The sequence below is a fragment of the Diadema antillarum genome, unplaced genomic scaffold, assembly GCF_040938485.1.
Source record: "Diadema antillarum isolate AM-2024a unplaced genomic scaffold, OU_Dant_1.0 seq00000117_RagTag, whole genome shotgun sequence".
NCBI lineage: Eukaryota > Metazoa > Echinodermata > Echinoidea > Diadematoida > Diadematidae > Diadema > Diadema antillarum.
Genome location: NW_027271198.1, coordinates 317,968 through 339,777, shown reverse-complemented (window position 1 = coordinate 339,777; position 21,810 = coordinate 317,968). Strand labels below are relative to the sequence as shown.

The 21,810-nt window shown below is 39.2% G+C and overlaps 1 protein-coding gene across 1 annotated transcript in view; it reads left to right on the top strand.

The window, feature by feature from the left end:
* Window positions 1–21,810, top strand: part of LOC139727066 (probable ATP-dependent RNA helicase DDX43) — a 29,381-nt gene continuing 7,571 nt past the window's right edge. The window contains exons 1-14 of the mRNA XM_071638046.1: window positions 1–613; window positions 1,818–1,873; window positions 3,393–3,540; window positions 4,594–4,639; window positions 5,079–5,143; window positions 6,165–6,246; window positions 7,818–7,918; window positions 9,472–9,527; window positions 10,419–10,537; window positions 15,473–15,583; window positions 16,527–16,600; window positions 18,036–18,103; window positions 18,880–18,980; window positions 19,641–19,728. Of these exons, the coding sequence (XP_071494147.1) occupies window positions 1–613; window positions 1,818–1,873; window positions 3,393–3,540; window positions 4,594–4,639; window positions 5,079–5,143; window positions 6,165–6,246; window positions 7,818–7,918; window positions 9,472–9,527; window positions 10,419–10,537; window positions 15,473–15,583; window positions 16,527–16,600; window positions 18,036–18,103; window positions 18,880–18,980; window positions 19,641–19,728 (1,728 nt within the window). The remainder of the gene's footprint in view (window positions 614–1,817; window positions 1,874–3,392; window positions 3,541–4,593; window positions 4,640–5,078; window positions 5,144–6,164; window positions 6,247–7,817; window positions 7,919–9,471; window positions 9,528–10,418; window positions 10,538–15,472; window positions 15,584–16,526; window positions 16,601–18,035; window positions 18,104–18,879; window positions 18,981–19,640; window positions 19,729–21,810) is intronic.

Here is a 21,810-nt window from a genome sequence, read left to right as displayed (position 1 = left end):
ATGAGTGAAGACTGGGAGGCAGAAATTGAACAGGATGTGAAATATGGCGTTCAGCCATCACTTTCTCCTCCGAGGGGATATCAAACAAATACATGGAGTGACGATCCGATCAGCGATTACAGCAATGGACCCGCTCCTCGCGCTCGTGGCGGCGGCGGCGGCGGTGGCGGGAGGAGAGGCCGGGGACACGGGGGACACCAGCACAGCAGCGGCGTTGGTGGAGGAGGTAAATTTATAGGTCGTGGCCGTGGTGGAGCGTGGAATGAGTGGAGACAGCGCAGCGATCCCGTCGATGATGAGGATAGCGGCTCGTGGAATGGCGAATCTCAAACCTGGAGCAACTCTCGGACTGACAGACGAAGATCAGACGACAGTCCTAATTGGAGGGCTGCCGAAAATGATCGAGGTGGCGGCCGGCAGAGCTGGAGGGATGATGATGACCGAGGCCCAGGCCAGGATGGCGGGAGGCAGAGTGGAAGAGGAGGAAGAGGAAGAGGAGGACGAGGAAGAGGAGGGGGAGGACGGGAAGGAGGCAGTTGGAGAGGCAGAGATGGGCAGGCAGATGACAAAACAACAATGTCTGTCGAAAATGAATATGTTGGACGTATTATAGGTAAATTCACTAGATACTAGAGTCTCAGAGACTCAAGAAATTGTAGGTCCTAGGCTTAAATTTACTTTGTTCCAGCGGTTGATTGCGTTCACATCGGGTGGTCGCATTACCCGAGCTTCCTGAATGCTGCATGCCCTACGTAAACAAACAGTCGTGTAAGGTCTACCCTTCTAAAGTTCTAGTATTTAATACTAATTTTAGGACCTACGAAAGGTCGGGTAACGCGACCAACGCGAACGCAATTACCCGATGGAACAAAGTATGCCATCAGGCAATTATGATTAAAGCAAGCAGCCCATATTGACCATAACTAGCGCCATCCAAAATTCAACCGCCGGTTATGTGTAAAACCTATGCTTTTGTGTGTGGTCGAATTTTGGCACGGGAGGTCTAACCTTGTTGCAGATCTTTTTACTAATAGATTTTAGTATATTAGTTTCGATAATAATACATAGTATCATCCATCATTGCAGGGCATGAATGCAGATTTGTATCTAAGTTAAAGCATATGTCGCAAGATCAGCTAAACCAAGCTGTGTCAAACTGGCCAAAATTTATTTTTATTCTGCATGCATATACCCAAATTACCTACACTTGCATGATGACATCCAGTAAGGTAGAGACTTGAAGAGGGCCATTCAAAGGATTCTGTCCTGAGCCTGAGGAGTTCCATGTGATGTATCCATGGTATAGTCAATTTATGCAATCTGTATTAAGTTTGTTACCATATGTTTCTGTTTCCAGTGATTATTGAGCTTAGACTTGAAGCTGTTAACTGATGTTGCCTCGACAGCTTCTGCACAAAGGCTATTCCAAGAATTTACAACCCTCTCGCCGAAAGAGTTTAACCTCTTTGGTACTAGTTCAACGCCTTCCTTTGTACAACTTAAACTTATGACTGTGTGTAACTTGATCGCTGATAACAAAGAGAACAGCTTTTGTTTAGTAACTTTTTGCAAGTGGATGATATCAAAGAATTTTAATGTCATCACATCATAAACATACATCAGTGTTATTACCAGTAACTTGTATTGGAGATTTCCTTTGTGTTGGATCATTATCCAGGGGTAGTCATTCCAGATATTGCCATGTGAACAGTCAAGCAAATGAGTGTACTTGTTTGAAGATAAGAATTAAAAAGATTAAAGTTGTCCATCAGAAGTCCATTAATTAATTATATGGATCTAATTTGCGTTAATTACAGGCAAACAGGGAGCCAAGATTAGAGAGCTACAGGATGAGAGTGGGGCCAGGATAAAGGTAAGCTGATAGTTCATTTAGTTTTTTATCACATTAAAGAAAATGATGTTGTTGTCTTTAATGCAAGTGAGTGAGAGTGTTTGGTGAAATTCATTATTTATAGCCTGCAAGTCTCAGAAACTACATTTCTCAGGTTTGCTGCTGGTTTTATTCTTCTTCTTTTTTTCTCTTAGATATTAATTGTTTGTGTTTTGTAAGATTAAAGTATAGATTAGAAATTCTCTTTGAACATTCAATTTCCTTATTGTTTGTTGTGGACACATAATTTTCAAAAGCTTCTCAGTTGCTAAATCTTTAATTGATCCTTAAATTTTCAGCACATCAAGAAGTTCACATTTGAGAAATTGGCAATTTTGTGCTATTTTCTATCTGTTTGTTTTTTTCAGACTGAATGAATCTAACTGATTCCCTAAATATTTACCCATTATTAGATAAAATGGCACAAAAAATAGAAGTGCCTCAAGATGATAAGTTTTTGTGGCAAAATTGCCCGGGAATTTGATGGTTTAATTTGTTTACTTTTGCCAGAAGGTGGAGGTGAGGTGATTTAAAAATACAGTAGCCCAATTTGTTCAAATTTCGACCATATATACCTCATGCAGATATATTTGCAGGTTATTCTATCCCCAAGTACAGATCGCCATGTACATTTTGCTTCTAGTAATCTTGCCTGCATGCAGTAGTTTTATTTTGTTTTTGGTTGTCAAGAGTGTCATTTCTGATAAGATATTTATTCATTAAATTAGAAGAGATTTGTGAAAGAAAGTTAGAGACAGGAAGAAGACATTCTGTTGTGCAACTTGCTTTTAAGCTTCATCTGTAGTCTCAAACATTAATGGCTTATTATTGATTTTTACACATACAGTGTAAGGCTTGTGGCACACAGCGGCAGTGTACTGTACATGATGAGGCTTTGTATTGGGCAATATGTAACCACCCCCATGCAGAGGAAGTTTGTTATTGCACAATAGACTGAGTCATTTCTTGCATGCAGTGCAACACACACTAGTGTAGAGCTTGACTTTCTCAACCCTGTTACATGTTTATGCCTCTGCCTGCAGAGGTTTTGGGATGCATTGTGTTGTAAAGGATATGATCAACTGTCCATTCTTTTGTCTGTATGTCCATCTGTTTGTCTGCCTGTCCATCCGTCCATCTGTACAATCCAAATCTTGCTATTCCAAAAAACACGGGGAAAAACACAGACTTTGTGTAGAAGGTGTAAAAGTGACATCAACAGACCTTGTAATGATACTGAGTGTACCAGCATTAACACACACACAATTTGAATTGCAGTAAAACAATCATATTGACTGTCATCACTGATATTTTTTTTAATGTTTGTAGTATTAAAAGAAATGGTTTCACATTTCTTCAAAATATTTCAATATTACAGGGCTATTGTGGAATATTGTATTGCTCAACATTCCAGAAAGATAATGATTATTGAGCAGTGTTTTCTCATATTCCCATTCAATTATTGATGTCTTTGCCTCAAATGTGTGTATGCCTACTGTAGGTGCAGTCCAGAGACTCAGATGGATACGACACGACTATCGATATCTTTGGCAGTGAAGAGGCACGGGAGAAAGCCAAACAACTCATCGAGGAGCTCACAGACCCAGACTACTCAGCTCATTTGTCTAGAAACCATGGCTTCAGCAATGGTGGGTAGATGACGTAGCAGATTCTGGAATCATTGCTTGATGCAGTGTGCAAACAATATCTTTTCGTGCACCGCTGGATATTAAAATATTTCTCCTTGTATTTCTAAGTAAAGCCTTATCCCATCCCAGCCTATGTAACCCCTTTTGTTGGCAACAAAGACAGCACCAATGAAATGCAAATACAGGAAAAGAGTTGTCTGTAATCATGCCATCCCATCCAGTACACTTCTTCTTTTTTCTTTTTTTTTCTTTTTCTTTTTTTTTTTTTTGGGGGGGGGGATAGGACATTATATGGAGGTGTGAGGGAATCACAATTCACACCTGTAGTAAATAATCCCACTTCTTTCACTGTTTACAAGGAGCAGGGTGCTATCCCAATGAAGTTGTCCACCCGCATACCCACACCAGAAACGGGATGAATGATGTACAAACCTCATGGTTTGTCCCAGGTGACTTAACAATGGCCAGCAAACGGTATCAGCCAGGCACAGTAGTCAAATTCTGCCTGTGGGTTTATAAATGCAAGTTATTTCTGATTCACCTCGCTTACAATTCCACACAATGGTCAAGTTTCCTTTACTTAATTGAATTAAATGAGGTGATTGGAAGTTTCACCAAATGCAGGCATAATATCAGAAACTCATCTTTTTGCACTGCCTAGTCTGAAAGTAAAGTAAAGACTTTGGATGCTGTAACGCACAAAGATCAAATCACCCATCACCTACAAATGCCATAATGTGAATGTATGAGTGTGAATGTTTTTTTAGCATCACTCATAAGCTTTACCAAAGAGCTGTCATCAATGTGTATGATTGCTCCATGGCTTTTACCAACCTCTGAAACTAAATTGACAGAAAATTTGCAGTACATTCCTTTTACTGCACATATCCAAACTTATTCAAGCTGTGCTCGGATGCAGAGTCAGTTTTTCATGGGATGGGATAATTTGCATGTTCAGGTGATCTTTTCCGACACATATATATGTCTTTATATTGAATATTTCTGATGTAAAACATTTCCTTGTCTTGTGCCTTTTCTTTATCTTGTCTACAGGCAGCAGGAATGCAAGCGACTCACAAAACTTCTATGATGAAAAACCGTGAGTGACATGAATAGTAGACCCTTCAATAATCTGAAGCTATTGCTAGAACTGATACAGCATGTCATCAACCATACTCATACATGTACCATTCATTTCTCTCAATTGCATAAGATGTAGAAGTGTATATAGGCATGGTCAAAGAGGCTAATTCCATCTTTAACTGTGGATGTTGTATTTCTAAAAACCCCTTATGAGAAAAAAATCATGTTCTCCTTTTGTGGACTGTCATAAGTTATTGTGTCTTTTTTATTACAATCCAAGGTGCATGTAATGTTTTGATATTAAATCTGAGTGTTAAATGAGATAAATGAGGCACAAGTTTGTATTTTAATGAAATCCTTCATGAGAGTGGTGTCATTCCAGAATTCCTATAACAATCTCCTCAGATTCAGACACGAACTTATTTTTTTTTCTCTTTCTCTGTTACAATATATAGGAAAAGGATTGACTGGAAGAACATGAATAAGATGGAAGCAGAGTACCTGAAGGAAAAGTGGAAAAGTAAGTCAAGTATCGGATGTAATATTGCTTGAACCTGGTTAATTTGTTTCATACAAACACTCTACACAGAGCTCCCAAGTCTCCCTATTTCTGTAAGAATCAATATTTCTTCATGTCTGGACATGAGAATAAAAAAGTCCTCCTGATTCGAGAGTCATTTTTGCCCACAGAAATGCGTGTAACACACAGGTATCTCCCTGATTTCTTGTTGGAATCTCCTCTGTCGTCTTCCTCATGATCACTTTCATCCACTACCTTAGGCGTTCTCTAGGGCGCCCTCGCTCAAGTAATAGCAAGTGTAGAGTGCAGAGAGTTCTCATGTGAGAACGGAAGCAATCTGCCAGCGTGTGGGCCTTTGAGTGGCTGTGGAGACTAGGTGGCGACCTGATGGCAACTTGAGTCTCGCTGGTTGCTGAGACATCTCCACAATGTTTCCTGGAGACTAGCATGGCTTCTTGGGAGTCCTGAGAGAATGAAATAAGTTCAATTTTTTCTAAGACTTTTTCCAGTTTCCAGCTTGTCATGGAGACATCTCCGTGACATCTCCTTGCTCCCAGCCAAGTCGTGGAGACAAGTTTTCTTGTTGACTAACTTATTTGTTTTGGGGCAGGTTTCATAAAGAGTTGCGATTGATCTTGCGCTCAATTTATTTAGCGTAACTCAGTGAATGGAGCATAAGTTCACTATTGAGGGTAAGTCTTGTTTCATAAAGACACTTTAATACGTTTGATTTCAAGAAAAATGAAGCGTAACTTTCAGTAGATTGAGCGTTACTTGCGATCAATCGCAAAGATTTGTTTATGAAATGCAATTTGTGATTGATTGCAACATATGCTCAGTCTTTGTGAAACAGGCTCTTGTTGACAGATATTGCTGTACATACTTGTCAGAATGAACAAATCGATGTCACAAACGTAACTTGTTGAACAGGCAATTCATCCTTGCTGCTGTATGTATTTGTCAAAATGAACTAATCAGTATCACATATGTAACTTGTTGAATGGGCAATTCATCATTATAGATTACCCAAAGATCATCAAAGATTTCTTCATTGAGCACCCCGACATCAAGTTCATGACAGACCAAGAGGCTGATGCCTTCAGGTAAGTATCTGTAATCTGAACTCACTGGATTTTCCAAAAATACAAAACAAAACCACCCTTAAAGTGTACTAATACCCTGGAAATCAAATTTGTCCACAGCTAGATTTCACGAAAAACAGCCATAATGCACCTGTGATAGCCCGTAAAAGTATACCATATTTTGATAAATCAGATCACATCTTTGTAACAATTTAGCACTTGTGCTCTGTGCACTTAAGTTCTGCTCTGTAAGCACTGGTACTGTTGTATACTATATGTGTATGTTTTTATGAATAGTATCGAGATTCTGATATTGTGCAGAGGGCATGTCTCAAGTATATTCTTATACAAATGATGCACAGGATAGAGTGCATTAGTGGAGATGTAGCACACTCGAGGGTATTTACAATTGTGAAACATGCACGAGGCGAAGCCGAGTGCATGTTGCACTACATTGTAAATACCCGAGAGTGAGCTGCACCTCCACTAACGCTACGATATAATCCTGTGCACCATTTGTTTTATAAAATGGGTCGAAAACTAACAGCATTTTTCAAGTACCTTTGTGAGTCAATACCAGTCAGCTACATGTAGCACTCGCTCAAGAAAGAGTCAAGATGTCCGAAGATTTTTGTCCCAAACGTTTACGCACGTCGCACTCGGATATCCCGCACATATAAGTACTGTACGTATAAGGGTATACGTACGCCACACATGTTATGCACACAAGAAAGGCCGGCCGCCGGCAGCCCAAACTAGAAGTTGTTAACAGGATTGACAGCGCGTATAGTAGCGCGTGACGCACTTGTAACAACTGATTGAGTGCGCACTGCTAGTGTAAACATTGTGACGTCAGGCCGTGCATGTTAGTGAGAAATTAATACACGCACACGTGACTCATTTCAACGCTTCCAATTGGCTACATTCTTGAACCCATTTTATAAACAAAAATAGCAAACATATCACTCAGGTTATTGGTACACTTTAAATGGTCTCTAGTAGTGTGATATCAGGAAATAAGTCAGCTCACTGTTTTCTGTACCTTTGCTGCATGTTTGACAATTCTCAGCAAATTTGACCATCACTTTGGGTGCTGTGTCATGACATAAATGTTTTATTTTAGATGTCATAGACTATGTCCTAGGCAAGGCATTTTTTTTGTGATTTTGGTAAAGTAATGTTAGTAATGTGTTAGTGTACTTCATACTGAAAAACCGGAAACAACATTCACGGCATGAAATTTGTGCAAACTGGGACCAACCGCATTTTTCAAGGCATTGAAAATATAGCAAATTATCACTGGCATTAAGTGCATTGTGTAGACAAACACTTTGGTGTGCATTTTACTTTTGTGAATCTCGTCTCCTTGGCAAATTCAGTCTTTTTGTGAATTGGATGAAAGCATATGAGAAGCCAATTTCACACAGCAAATTCAACAATCAGCAAGTATGTTTTTGAGCCGCTCAGCACAAAAATTTAATTGCACAAAGATAAAGACATTTACTGTATATCTAATGCAAGTAGTAAATGTAAAGAATATAAAGTAAGTTGTATCTGACAGTTGCACTGTACATGGTCTCATTGCTGCACAGAGAGGTCATTGGGGTCACTACTGTTGATGAGAGTGCCGAGGAACTCAAGAGAGTTATGCCCAAACCTGTGAGAACATTCGAGGAGGCCTTCCAGGAATACCGTGAGTAGGGTTTCATGGTTCTGTCATAGAAACTCTGATAGATACAATGTAGTTTTCGTGTGTTTATTTGCTTGTTTTTCTTTGTGTAATGGGATATTTTCTCCTACTCTCTTTAAACAATTGAAGCTCCTCAGTCTGAGTGCATTGCACACTGCAGTCTGTAGAGACCATGCCCTAGCTAGCTGCATACTGCAAAAGTGAACATTTTTTTTTTTCAAATTTTGTGTGATATGAAACCAACATGAAAATAAAAGCACCCATATTTTTTGCTTGTCATATGACATGCTGTTTTATGTTTTGATTCTGCAGAATTACAAAACAAAGTTATCTTACCTGCCCCAGAAAAAAAAAAAAAAAAAAAAAAACTTGTGCTACACTTGTAATATTTGCACTTTTACTAAATTCTTGTTTATGTCATACTCATCAACCTTTGTTTGGACCTGAACAATTAGACCATTAACCCCAAAATGATATATACTTATGTTTAAACATATTACACAAAAGTTGTTAGTGATGTGATGACTTTAAGGAAAAGAAATGGAATTAATCTCTAGGATTTGCATACATTTGTATCAAGGACAGAAAAGAATAGACCCAGCTATAAGAGAGAGAAAAAGATTTTAGCACTTGGGTGAATTTGAATTTAATATGCAATAACCAATCCCTGCCCTGAAATGAATCTATACACTGTCAAGGGTAGTGAGAAGTAGTGTTGATAAAGTGTTTCATTGGCAGACAGAGATGACAGGTGGAAATTTTTAATTCAAAACCAACTGATCACGAGTTGAGAATTTAAACCAATATTATCAAAACCCCTTCACAGAGGGAGCATGGAAGTGTGTACATCTTTGAATAACCTGATTAACATAACCTAGTCAGACCTCAAAAGAATTTAAATTGATTAAAAAGGGGCCTAAGTTTTCAATCCTAGCAGAATCTTAGACCCTAAATGGCAAACATGCAGGGTAAGCAGACACAAATTACATGGACTACTACACACAGTGTGCACTGTCAAAGGCAGGGAGCCAAACAGGTAAGGAGATTAGGTATTAAGGAGGGGGATTAAAGTAAACAGATGAGTAAACAAAGGGGAGAGGTAAGGCCAGTGATGATCCCAGGGATCATTGATGGGCAACCTGTGAAGGATTAAGATGAATAGGAAGGCAGTGTCAAACAATATCAGGAACAATACAAAGGTGAAGGATCAGAGAGGGGTGAAATAACAACTGCATGAGTTGGGGGGGGGGGGTGAAGCAGAAAGACAAAATTGTAAGAGCATGATATGTATTTTGTCTGTGAATTAGATATTTCATTTCACTAGTAAATATGAAATGTTTCAGACTGTAACATTTCATATGAAATGATATTGTGCACCGTCAAGATGAATGTTAAAGTAGCGTTATAGTCTCCAAAAACAACACTTCTGAGAGAATGAGCTGCTATTCTCATTACATTCCAATTAATTTTGCTCAGTGCTGCCCCCCCCCCCCCCCATCATGTACACACAAGACTAACCAATCTAATTACCAATATTTGTTTTCTTCTATGGGCAGCTGAAATTCTGAGAGAAATATACAAACAGAAGTTCACCAAGCCATCACCAATACAGGTAAGTCGTTGTTGTTTTGCTTTTTAATAATGTGTGTGTCACTCAGGATTGAGTATTTATACCGGTACTTGATGTTCTTGATAAATAGTCTTTGTTCAGGCAATATAACATGTAGACCTTGCAAAGAATGACTTGGTTTGATTAAGATTCTTGTTTGAGGCAAGATTTTAAGAGATACATTCATTCTGAATGTACCCTGTAATCTGAGAAAATATTACCCTTCACATTCTCCATTGCTATAAGCATCAATGCAAAATGTCAGAGCTATATAAAAAAAAGAGTAATGTATGTCAAATGTGAGGAGGTCTTTGGGGTTTAATTAACCCTAGGCATGAGGTTAAGAGACTGATCCTGGAGTGGGATTAACCCGTTGAGGACGGACTGATTTTGCTACAACACGCATTTCCCATAAACACCTGCCCGAGTATACTCGGGACTCGTCCTCGACAGGTTAAACTTGCAGTTAAATGGGCAAGAAAAACAATAAAAATTTGCAAAAACAAAACGACATACAATTTTCGTTGTGTGTTTTCTTTTTGTTTGACCTCTTCTGGAGATATGCTTGAATACAGAGTTGTGTGTTGTAAATATTGATATATCAGTAAGTATTCTGTATGCATCTGCAGCGTATCTCAATCCATACTTCATTGTAGACTTGTGTGTTTTAAGTTCATGATCCTTCATGTTTGTTGTTGTTGCAGTGGTTATATATGTTTTAATTACCAGGTATGTGTACTCATATTTGCAATTCTGCTAGATTCTATTTGATCATGTTTCAAGGTACATGTATATACTCTGTCATTGTTTTCTGGACATGCAGGCTTGAACATATCAAATCATGTGTTTTCTTTTACACCGCTGTTTGTCTTGATTATGGTTTGCGCCCTCAAGAGTCAAGGCTGGCCAGTAGCTCTCCAAGGTCACGACCTAATCGGCATTGCACAGACAGGAAGTGGCAAGACATTAGCATTCCTTCTCCCGGCATTGATACACACAGACCTGCAACCTGTGTGAGTTAACAGCCATCATTCGTCTGTTGAGAATGAGAAGGGCTTTATTAAAGTCTTCTCGAACACTATGGGTTTTGTGGTCACTTAACGCCCTTATCATTCTCAACCGACAATATGTTCTGATTTATGCAATATACAGTCAAACCTGTCTATAGCTGTCACCCAAGGGAGACGAAAAGAGTGGCCATTATAGACAGCTGACTGCTAGAGACAGGTTATCAGACATTTTGTGTGTATTGCATACATGTACATGTATCATCGTCATAATTATACCTCCAAAATTAATTACATTGTATGTGTGTGTGTGTGTATACAAGTACGTACAGCTGAATGCATGTGCTTCATGCATTTAACAAAGCATGCCACAAAAAGTTCAGAATACCTTCACATGCAAAAAAAACCCCAAACTAATAATAATGGATAAATAAAAAAAAATTAACAAATACACCTCACAGTATGCAAGGAATACTTGGTAGAATGGAAACAACTGTGATATACATACGTGTATGAATGCCCATTTATAACTAGTGTATTCATAATATGATTCGCAAGAGGTTGGACTGATACCACAGGACATTCATTGAGTTTTGTCATAACTCACAGTCGACTGCTATAATAATCGGTTCTTGTGACAGGAATCGTTGTAACATGTACTTTGTTTTGTGTTATATCAAATGCTCCATGTCTGTCTTATAGACCGATTCAATTTCGATGACCTATTCACCTACCGCCGCTAGCGGCGCTGTAACGGTCGCCATAACTGGGGGCCAACGGGGGCTTCCAGCGAGCTAGCTATAGACCGATTCAATTTCGATGACCTATTCACCTACCGCCGCTAGCGGCGCTATAACGGTCGCCATAACTGGGGGCCAAAGGGGGCTTCCAGCGAGCTAGCTACCCAGCGAGTTGCATTGCAGCTCAGCAGCCTAGCGTACCCATCGCGCATAGTTAGCCGGGCGCGGCCGCTGCGCCGCGGCCGGCGCCCGCTGGCGCCGCGCTAATATTGTGATTGTTTACTCACTGTGTGGAAAAGTCATTCAGCGGCTTTTAATGCCTTTCTTTTGGACAAATTGAGTAATTCAGACATATTGATCTACTTTGAAAGCTTCAAAGGAAGGATAAAAAAACAACACATTGTGCAGTTGTTGGGTGCACAAATAACAGAAAAAATGGAAATGGAAGCTGCACGGCAGTGTGTGAAATTCAGACACCGCTGACGCATGCTAAATTAAGGCAAAATTAAAAACAATTAAGTGAAATACAACGGTATAAAAATGCACAGATTTTGAAACAAGCTATGTGTACTAGATTCTCTATTTAATTAGGTTATCACTGCATATTCGTAAAATATGTTGTTCATCTTGGAAGACAAGTTTAGATCAAAGAATTTGATAAGTCATTGATTTTTTTTCTTTTTTTATCCTTGGTGTCCTACAAAGTTAGAATACACTTCCTGGCTAGACTTTATTATTACGACAAACATTTTACATTCTACACTACAGCTAAATAAATGTTTCAAGATGCGTTAAATTCTTATATTGTTTTCACTTCTTCAATGTTCAGCACTGAATTGACCATAGGCCTATTCAATTTTGGCCTGGAACTCTGAATTTGACTTTTGATAAAGTGATACTTAGGAATAATTATTAAACCATGGATGGTGGCAAACATCCGTTTCATAATCATACTAAGAAAGTAGGATTTAAAAATCACTTTTGTAGATTACAATATTAGGCGTTTGCGTGATGTTATGCAAGGTTATTTAGACCTAAAACAGAAGTTTTGGTTGTAGACATCAGGCGACGTAGTCGTAACTTAAGTTTAGGCATATACGGCCTAGAAACGCCTAACGTTAGATTTATATTCCGTTTGGTTTACTCACTTAGGCTTGCCTGAAGTTATTGGCAACCGAAAATGATATAGGATGTAGGGTTCTAGAAGTCAATATGTCTAGATCTAGTCTGGACTCTTGCCTAGATTTCTAGACAAGATCTAACGTTAGACAGATTCTCCCCTGCTGGCCCGACACTCCCGAGTAAAGGCAAAAGCCTGCCCTAAAAAGGTTAAGTTAACTGATAGCTTGCAATTTATTACGCCATATCTAGCTCAAGATTCTTTTTCATTATTTGTATTTAATTATATCAGTTAACTTGTCAACAGCCTAGGCTTATTAGCAAGACGTCTGCCTGCGCCTAGCAATAATTCTCTCAAGCGGTTTCTATTCTATTGCAAGTCTTACACAAATGTGAATATACAGGGCTTACACGCGAGTACCCAAGTCATCGCCAAAGAAATAGAGTCTACAAACATTCACTGATCGTACCGATATTGACCTTGAAATTCAAGTTTTGGCTACAGCCATATGTCAGTCATCTACCGATTCGCTCATAGTCGGTATAAGTTGTTTGATTTTATTCATTCTTAATTAGCTAGCAAAAAAAAAATATCTAAGACTCTAGTTGTCACAAATCCAGATGCATCGATCGCTGCCAGCGCCAGAGATAGCTAGTTGGCCGGCTGGCGCCGGGCGTTAAAAGCACTGGCTGCCGCTGGCACCCTTGCCATGCACGCACGGCGCTTGCCGACCCAGCCTGTTTGGCCCCCAGTTATGGCGTCGCCCTAAGAGGGCGCACTTCCATGAACAGCCGCTTGAATCGGTCTATACCCAGCGAGTTGCACTTGCAGCTCAGCAGCCTAGCGTACCCATCGCGCATAGTTAGCCGGGCGCGGCCGCTGCGCCGTGGCCGGCGACCGCCGGCGCCGCGCTAATATTGTGATTATTTACTCACTGTGGAAAAGTCATTCAGCGGCTTTTAATACCTTTCTTTTGGACAAATTGAGTGATTCAGACATATTGATCTACTTTGAAAGCTTCAAAGGAAGGATCAGGAAAACACATTGTGCAGTTGTTGGGTGCACAAATAAAAGAAAAAATGGAAATGGAAGCTGCACGGCAGTGTGTGAAATTCAGACACCGCTGACGCGTGATAAATTAAGGCAAAATTAAAGACAATTAAGTGAAATACAACGGTATAAAAATGGACGGATTTCGAAACGAACTATGTCTACTAGATTCTCTACTTAATTAGGTTATCACTGCATATTCGTAAAATATGTCGTTCATTTTAGAAGACAAGTTTAGATCAGAGAATTTGATAATTCATTGATTTTTTTTTTTTATCCTTGGTGTCCTACTTGCCAAAGTTAGAATACACTTCCTGGCTAGATTTTATTATTATGACAAACATTTTAAAGCCTACACTACAGCTAAACAAATAAATCAAGATTAAATTCTTATATTGTTTTCACTTCTTCAATGTTCAGCACTGAATTGACCATAGGCCTATTCAACTTTGGCCTACAACTCTGAGTTTGACTTTTGATAAAGTGATACTTAAAAATATTAAACCATGGAGGGTGGCAAACATCCGTTTCATTATCATACTAAGAAAGTATGATTTAAAAATCAATTTTGTAGATTATAATATTAGGCGTTAGCGTGATGTTATGCAAGGTTACTTAGACCTAAAACAGTAGAAGTTTTGGTGGTAGACATCAGGCGACGTAGTCGTAACTTAAGTTTAGGCATATAGGCCTACGGCCTAGAAACACCTAGGTTTATATTCCGTTTCGTTTACTTAGTTGGGCTTGCCTGAAGTTATCGACAACCGAAAATGATATAGGATGTAGGGTTCTAGAAGTCGATAGGTCTAGATCTAGTCTGGACTCTTTCCTAGAATTCTAGACAAGATCTAAACGTTAGACAGATTCTACCCTGCTGGCCCGACACTCCCAAGTAAAGGCCAAAGCCTGCCCTAAAAAGGTTAAGTTAATTTAACTGATAGCTTGCAATTTATTGCGCCATATCTAGCTCAAGATTCTTATTCATTATTTGTATCTAATTGTATCAGTTAACTTGTCAACAGCCTAGGCTTATTAGCAAGACGTCTTCCTGCGCCTAGCAATAATTCTCCCCAGCGGTTTTTATTCTCTTACACAAATGTAAATATACGGGGCTTACACACGAGTACCCAAGTCATCGCCAAAGAAATAGAGTCTATAATTATTCACGGATCGTACCGATATTTACCTTGAAATTCAAGTTTTGGCTACAGCCGTATGTCATCTACCCATTCGCTCATAGTCGGTATAAGTTGTTTAATTTCATTCATTTTTAATTAGCTAGCGAAGAAAAAAAATGTAGACTCTTGTTGTCACAAAGCCAGATGCGTCGATCGCTGCTAGCGCCAGAGATAGCTAGCTGGCCGGCTAGGCACCCTTGCCACGCACGCAGGGCGCTTGCCAACCCGGCCTGTTTGGCCCCCAGTTATGGCGTCGCCTTAAGAGGGCGCACTTCCATGAACAGTCGCTTGAATCGGTCTATACCATTCTAGACTTCATGCAACCCACATGCTCAGTACTTAGCCTCATTCGATTCTGTTTCACCTTTGCCCTTTGACCTTTTCAAATTAAAACTGCAGTTGCTTTTAATACCTTGATATATTTCTCATGTCTGTAATCTAGCATTATACTTTCAAGACCACACACTTTTTATATTGTATGTACAACTGTACATGTACATGTGTATGTAACTTCACTATGTTGATGTTTTTATATACATGTAATATGAGATTGATTGCAAAATGAGATAGGTGCAATTTCCAAACATTTTAAAGTAAATCCGTCATCAGATAAAGCAAAATGAAACCTTTTCAATGATACCTCACCTGTTGCATAACAACAAGTATTATCTAAATTGTGATTATTTTTTTTTTTTTGGGGGGGGGGGTTTAGCAGGTTTTAATCGGATATACCTCAAATTTACAAGAACAGAGTTACAGTAACTTGTTTTGTGTTCAAAGTCTTCATATGCAGTGTATTTGTTTCAAGTTTTTCTCCTTACAATGGAACATTTTTCTTTGAATATTCTGACAGCCCTCGCAAAGAGCGAGGTGGACCAAACGTCCTCGTCCTCTCGCCCACCCGAGAACTTGCCCTACAAATCGAGTCAGAGGTCAACAAGTACTCCTACAAGGGTATCAAGAGGTCAGCACCAACTTCACATTCTCCTTTTTCGCATACAGTGTACTCTTATTATAACCAATACTGTTAATAACAAAATTCCAGTTATGATAATGAAGTAAAAATTCAGGCCGCAACATTATCCACTCTATATGCATTTTTATTGTTTATTTGTTTGGTTATAACGAAATTTCGATATAAGGAAAGAAAACTGCCGATCCAGAGGACTTCATAATAACGGGATTCCACTGTATTAACCTATTCTGTGCCAGGACCATTCGACGGTGTCTACAATGCCATGGGGTTTCCTTTGCCAATCAGTACTCAGAGCGCACAAAGGATTAAAAGGGAATAAAACTCAATAGTATATCGTCGCTGGTGTGACAAGACCTTGTATCTGCAAATTTGGTGAAAATGACTTTTTTAGATTAATGGTCAAATAATGGGTTAAGTGATGTCCTGTCCAAATCCCAACTGTCTAACTCCAGAAATGAAGCCACCACGGCATGTCAAAGGAAAGGCTATCCCATTCGCCACAGTGCTTTGGCCGCCATGTTTTTTGGCTCTCCTGAACATTTGACATTTTGTAGATACGAGGTCTTGTCGCCCCAGCGACGATATGTGGATTGAGTGAATGGAGAAGTATTAGTGGACGATATCAATGAAGTTTGAAGAAGATGGGTCAATCTGTTTTAAAAATTTGAATTTCAAACATTTTGGTACTCTCATTGCTGGATAAGAAGACATCTGTGGCAATTAGCAAACAAAAAGAATAGTAAGTGTTAATTCAGCTGAGATATCTGTTGATAGAAAGGATGTCTCCACAGAGCTGTTGTCAAAGCAATTAACGGTTGATACAGATGATCTGATGGACACGGCACAAATGATTTCCTTCTTTGTAGAGAATTTACCATGCCAGGCAGTCATGTACTATTGACCCATATATTATCCCCATTTTCTCCCATAGTGTGTGTGTTTATGGTGGCGGAAACCGACGAGAGCAGATCAACATCGTAACCCAAGGGGTAGAAATCATCATAGGTACTCATTGAAACCACTTCTTAATCCTTCACATGACCATGCATTTTTTGCTTCAACTTTTCTCTCTTTTTCATTCAGTTTACTCAATCAATCTATTGGTATGTAAAAGTCACTAATTGGTGGCTCTTCAGCTGCGAGGATCAGTTTATGATAGTCATGGTAAATGATGAATGAACAAGTGATTTACTAGTACGTACAATATGTAGACAGATGGAAAGAGAACTTAATAACCCTCCTCTAGGCCATTCGCTTCAAACTCCTGAATATCGTAGGCTTGACAACCCCCCTCAGGTGGCACAATAGTGCAGTGTCACATAGGGCCTGGTGATGTAATTGACATGAGAATGATTGCATAATCTTGATTGTATTGATAGCTACACACATTGTAGTTCTATTAATATCTGTGCTGATAGGTAAAAAAGAGCAAAGGTATTGCACTACCAGTGGTGTTGTGTGGTTAACAGACCACAGTAAGATCTAATATCATGGTTTGGCAATGATAGCTGAGAATGTTACTCTGAGTGGAGATGCATTTTAAGAGAAACTCCAGAGCTTGATCTCAGAGACTGGTCACTGTTTGTCTATTGTTGTTCCCAACTGTCAATCATCTGTCAACTGCTTACACTTCACACTTTCATTTTCTGCTCGGAACTTGTAGTTGGATTTCAACCATGCTTGAAAGGACAAGGTCCCAAAGAGAATAGCGATAAGATATGCAGACACACTGGCAGATACAATGTAGTTAAATAAATAAAAAGATACAGGTAGATAAAAAGATATATGGATAGATAGCTGAATAGATAGAAAGGCAAAGAGATAGATGGATAGATAAATACTTATGTAGACAGACAGGTACTGTAAAATTGGTTTCTTTCGCAGTGGTTTTATTTTCACGTTTTGAAGTTGAACCGCGAATTTAACATCACGCGAAAATATTTTGAACTCGCCGCTTGTTACAACGCCATTGCGCACATGCACACAAGATTCCGCGCATTGAATGTATTGACGGTCAACACACACACAGCGATACCGTGCAATGTAGGTATAGATGGGATTTCAGGTAAGCCTGCATTTAATTTTAATTTCTATTTGATTAATAAAATGATAATTGGAGTATAGTTCGGATCTTCATGTGCAAAATAAAACAGTTTTTGCCGACTGTGAATACACAGATTTTGCTGACTGTGAATTTAAACACACGCGAAAAAGTCAGCTCCGATGGAAACCGCGAAAGTATCTGTACACGAAAGAAACCACTTTTACTGTAGACAGAGGGAAAGATAGGTTCATAGATAGAGATAGAGAGATAGAGAGATAGATAGACAGAGATGGAGAGAGAGAGACAGACAGATGTATGGCAGTGATGATCAATGATGTCTACGGTTTCCTGAGTTTCCTTCTTTTTTCTTTTCTTTTCTTTTTTCCATTTTTGCAGCCACACCTGGAAGATTGAACGACCTCATCATGAACAACATAGTCAATGTCATGTCGGTTACATTCCTGGTGAGTAGGAAAATAACATAGAGATGAATGAACCACTCATTTGTCCTTGTATGCTACAGGGTTTGAAGCCATCACAAAATGGAAACTTCTTTGTGGAAGACAAAATTGAATGTATGATTTCATACTTTAGAATCATCCTTCGTGTGTGAGGACAACAATATTTAGGCGGTGCAAGAGGACTGTAGACATCGAATGTTTGGCAGTCTGGATACTTTCATGCATTTCACACTGTAATACCAGTGCAAAAATGAAATATACTAAAAATTTGTTTTCTTTGTTTGGTTTCTAATTTGTGCTTCTGATTATATGGTGTTCATAGTCAGCAGTGTCACAAAAAAAGACTAAATGTCATTTTGTTCCACAAAGCACAACAACAACAAAATAAATCATGAATAAAAATCCATCTATACACTTTTCAAGAAGGGAAAAAAATATTTGGATACATTCATAAAAAGCATATCATGCTGAATACTGTATGGGCATATTAGAATAGATAGTCGTGGGTAACTCTGTGGAGAAATTATTCTGATTATGATGAGAGCACTGGCAATTTTGGATATCCAGGGTTTGCAGATTTCTTATGTCTTGTCACATGAGCAGTTGTGACAACTCAACTGTGTTGCTCTGAGAGTGTTGGACATGGTTGTTGGGGGTTGCAACTAATCATGATCAAATTAATTAAGATAACAGTAATTGCCATTTACCTGATTTCATTATACCACATTTCTCTCAAGAGGTTAAACACTGTGTTATTTTCACCCTGGAACTTGTCACAGGTGCTAGATGAGGCTGACAGAATGCTGGACATGGGATTTGAACCTCAAATCATGAAGATTCTCCTAGACGTAAGACCCGACCGACAAACCATTATGACAAGGTACAATGTTGTGTATCTCATTTCTCCCCAAGAATAAAGCCCCCATAAGTGAAGAGTGTTGTTAAAGCCTCAAGTAATATCATTAGGGTCATCAGAATGATAGTGATAAGCATATGCCAATGAATGTCTTTGATGTCATTATATTTCATCATCTTGTGCCAGTCCTGCTCTGGTTTTAGGGTTGTCTCTTTTTGTCAACATATGAAATAAAGATAACATTTAGGAGACTGAGCGTTTACTTGTGCAGCTCCCAAAATGTTGAATAAGGGTGTTGTGTGTGGTAGGGTCAAGGGTACACACCTACCAAAGGAAGCCTCAAAGTCCTGGGTTTTGTTGTAATTTTTTGATCTGTTCTTCTAAATTTGTTTTCCCTATTTTTTTTTTTTTTTTTTTTTTTTTGGGGGGGAGGGGTGCCAAAAGTGTGTGCTGCCCCCCCCCCCCCCCCAGTTCCATGGCTCCTGAAGTAAACTGTCTTCACATCATTGCAGTGTACCATGCAGTGATGAGAGGCCAGGTAAAGGAAGGCTTGGAATGCATTTAGCCATTTTAAATGTATCACTGTTATATGAGACAAACTCAATATGAAACTAACAGGCATGAAGGATGAGTGGCGGATTTTTGTGTCATATCTCACTCCACTGAATCTCTCTCGTAAAACAGTGCCACCTGGCCTGAGGGTGTGAGACGTCTCGCCAGAAACTACATGAAGAACCCTATCCACGTCAACGTTGGATCACTAGACCTCTCTGTGAGTTATTGGATACATTTTCCTGGATTTCTGTTATGGTCTTACCACTTGCCAGCTTGCTGTAAACACCACATAAATTTGTGATGGTTTTATTTTTTTTTTGCACAAATTTTGAGAGTGGGCTGGTATTTGCAAAATTAGTAACATGCTAGAATATTGCACTTTGTATCACTTATTTATTCTTTATTAGTGGAAAATTGAGCAAAGAAAATGGGATTCCATCGGGATTCGAACCCGAGACCTCCGGATGCTAGCCCAGTGCTCTACCGACTGAGCTATAGAAAGTCCTAGTTCAGTGTTCATCCCAGAAACCCTAAATTCTCAATGCTCGGATGGTCAGAAGCTATAGCAGTGTGTTTGTGTGTGACACACACATACATACTTGAACCTGGCAAAAACCCGAAGGATAATTCAACCCGGGGATAAAACTTATTTATTGGATAAAACTTATTTATTCCAGTATACCATTAAACTATCTCCTTTTCTTGAAAAAGAACGATAGATTTTTCATTCTGACACTGTGGTTTAAAATCATAATTCTAACTACCTGTGAAATGGTCTGAAAAGTCCTGAATGTGCAAAATGTTAACCTCTTGAAGTACATGGTCAGAAATGAAATCAATGTTATAGCACTCCCTAATTTTAATTTCCCTACAATATAATGGTTTGGGAGGCATTGTTTTCCTTGGCTAAGTATGTTAGGTTCAGGTAGGAATCAAACCAAGGACCTTTCTAACAGGAGTCCAGTGCACTGTCCACTGTACCACTGTGTTCCCATAACAAAAATTGGAATATTGTCACTCTGCATCATTTTATTCAGATAAAAAAAAAAAAAAAAGGAGTCAAAAAGGGTCTGAGCTTTTGGTCCTGGCAGAATCTTAGAGGCAAAATGACAAACATGCAGGGTAGAAGCAGACACATGTTTTATGGACTACACACAACATGTATTACATGGGAGGGGTTTGGGGACACAGAAAAGAAATCAAAAGGGGTAGGTTAGGTGTCAAGGCAGGGAGCCAAATGGGTAAGGAGATTAGGTAAGGATGGGATTAACTCTTTATGTGCCAACTTCACATATTCTGCTCAAACCCACAAACCCGCCCAAACCAATTGATAAATCGCCAAATGCCGCAGTTCAGTGTAAGCGTTTCTTGAGATTCCATTCCTGTCACATGTGGTTTGCATTTTATGTGATGATTGGCTATCAAGTGGTGTGCCCAATTGGATTTGTGAGTAAATTCTAAGTTTCAGGCACTGTTTTGTGTGCAAAAGTCATGCCTTTACAATAATGTAGCTACTGGTCATTTAAGAGAAGAACGGTCAATGATTTGTCATACAATTTACACAATTTACAACAAAGGAAAGCTTGGCATTTTCTCTGCGCCTTTAAATTTGCTCATTACATGACCAGATGACCAGGGAAATAACTGAAATCTACTGAATTGACATAGATTTCAAAAGCAGAATGTTTCCCCAAAAGCGTGACTACGTTGCTGTCTCAGAATAATGTGGCGCGCAGGTGGTTTACACCATGGCACATAATGAGTTAAAGCAAATGGGTGAGCAAACAAAAGGGAAGGGTAGGGCCAGTGATGATCCCAAGGATCATTGATGGGCAACCTGTGAAGGATTAAGATGAATAGGGAGGCAGTGTCAAACAAGATCAGGAACAACAGAAATGTGACGGATAGGAAGGATAAGGGTGAAACAACAGCTTTCTACACATGCAAAAAGAATCTGGTTGAATCAGAGCAATACATGAAGTATGATACAGCCAGTGTTTGGCATGAAGAATGTAGGCTCTTGCAGAGATCATTGCACACATCTTTCCCTTTGAGACCTGTGCAATGTATCTAGTAATAATTCATGAGCCACCTCCGTTACAATGCAGATAAGAAGAGTTGTTTTATCAAGTTGCTGATTTGCCACTCAAAATCCTGGCAAAGCTGGCATCAACATTTTCTCCATGATGTCACTCATATGTGCCCGGTAAAACAAGGTCCTTTGTAATGATGTACAGCGGCTACTTCAAACCCACTCTCTCAGCATATGTCAAAGTCCTTTAGCATACTGCATTAGAGG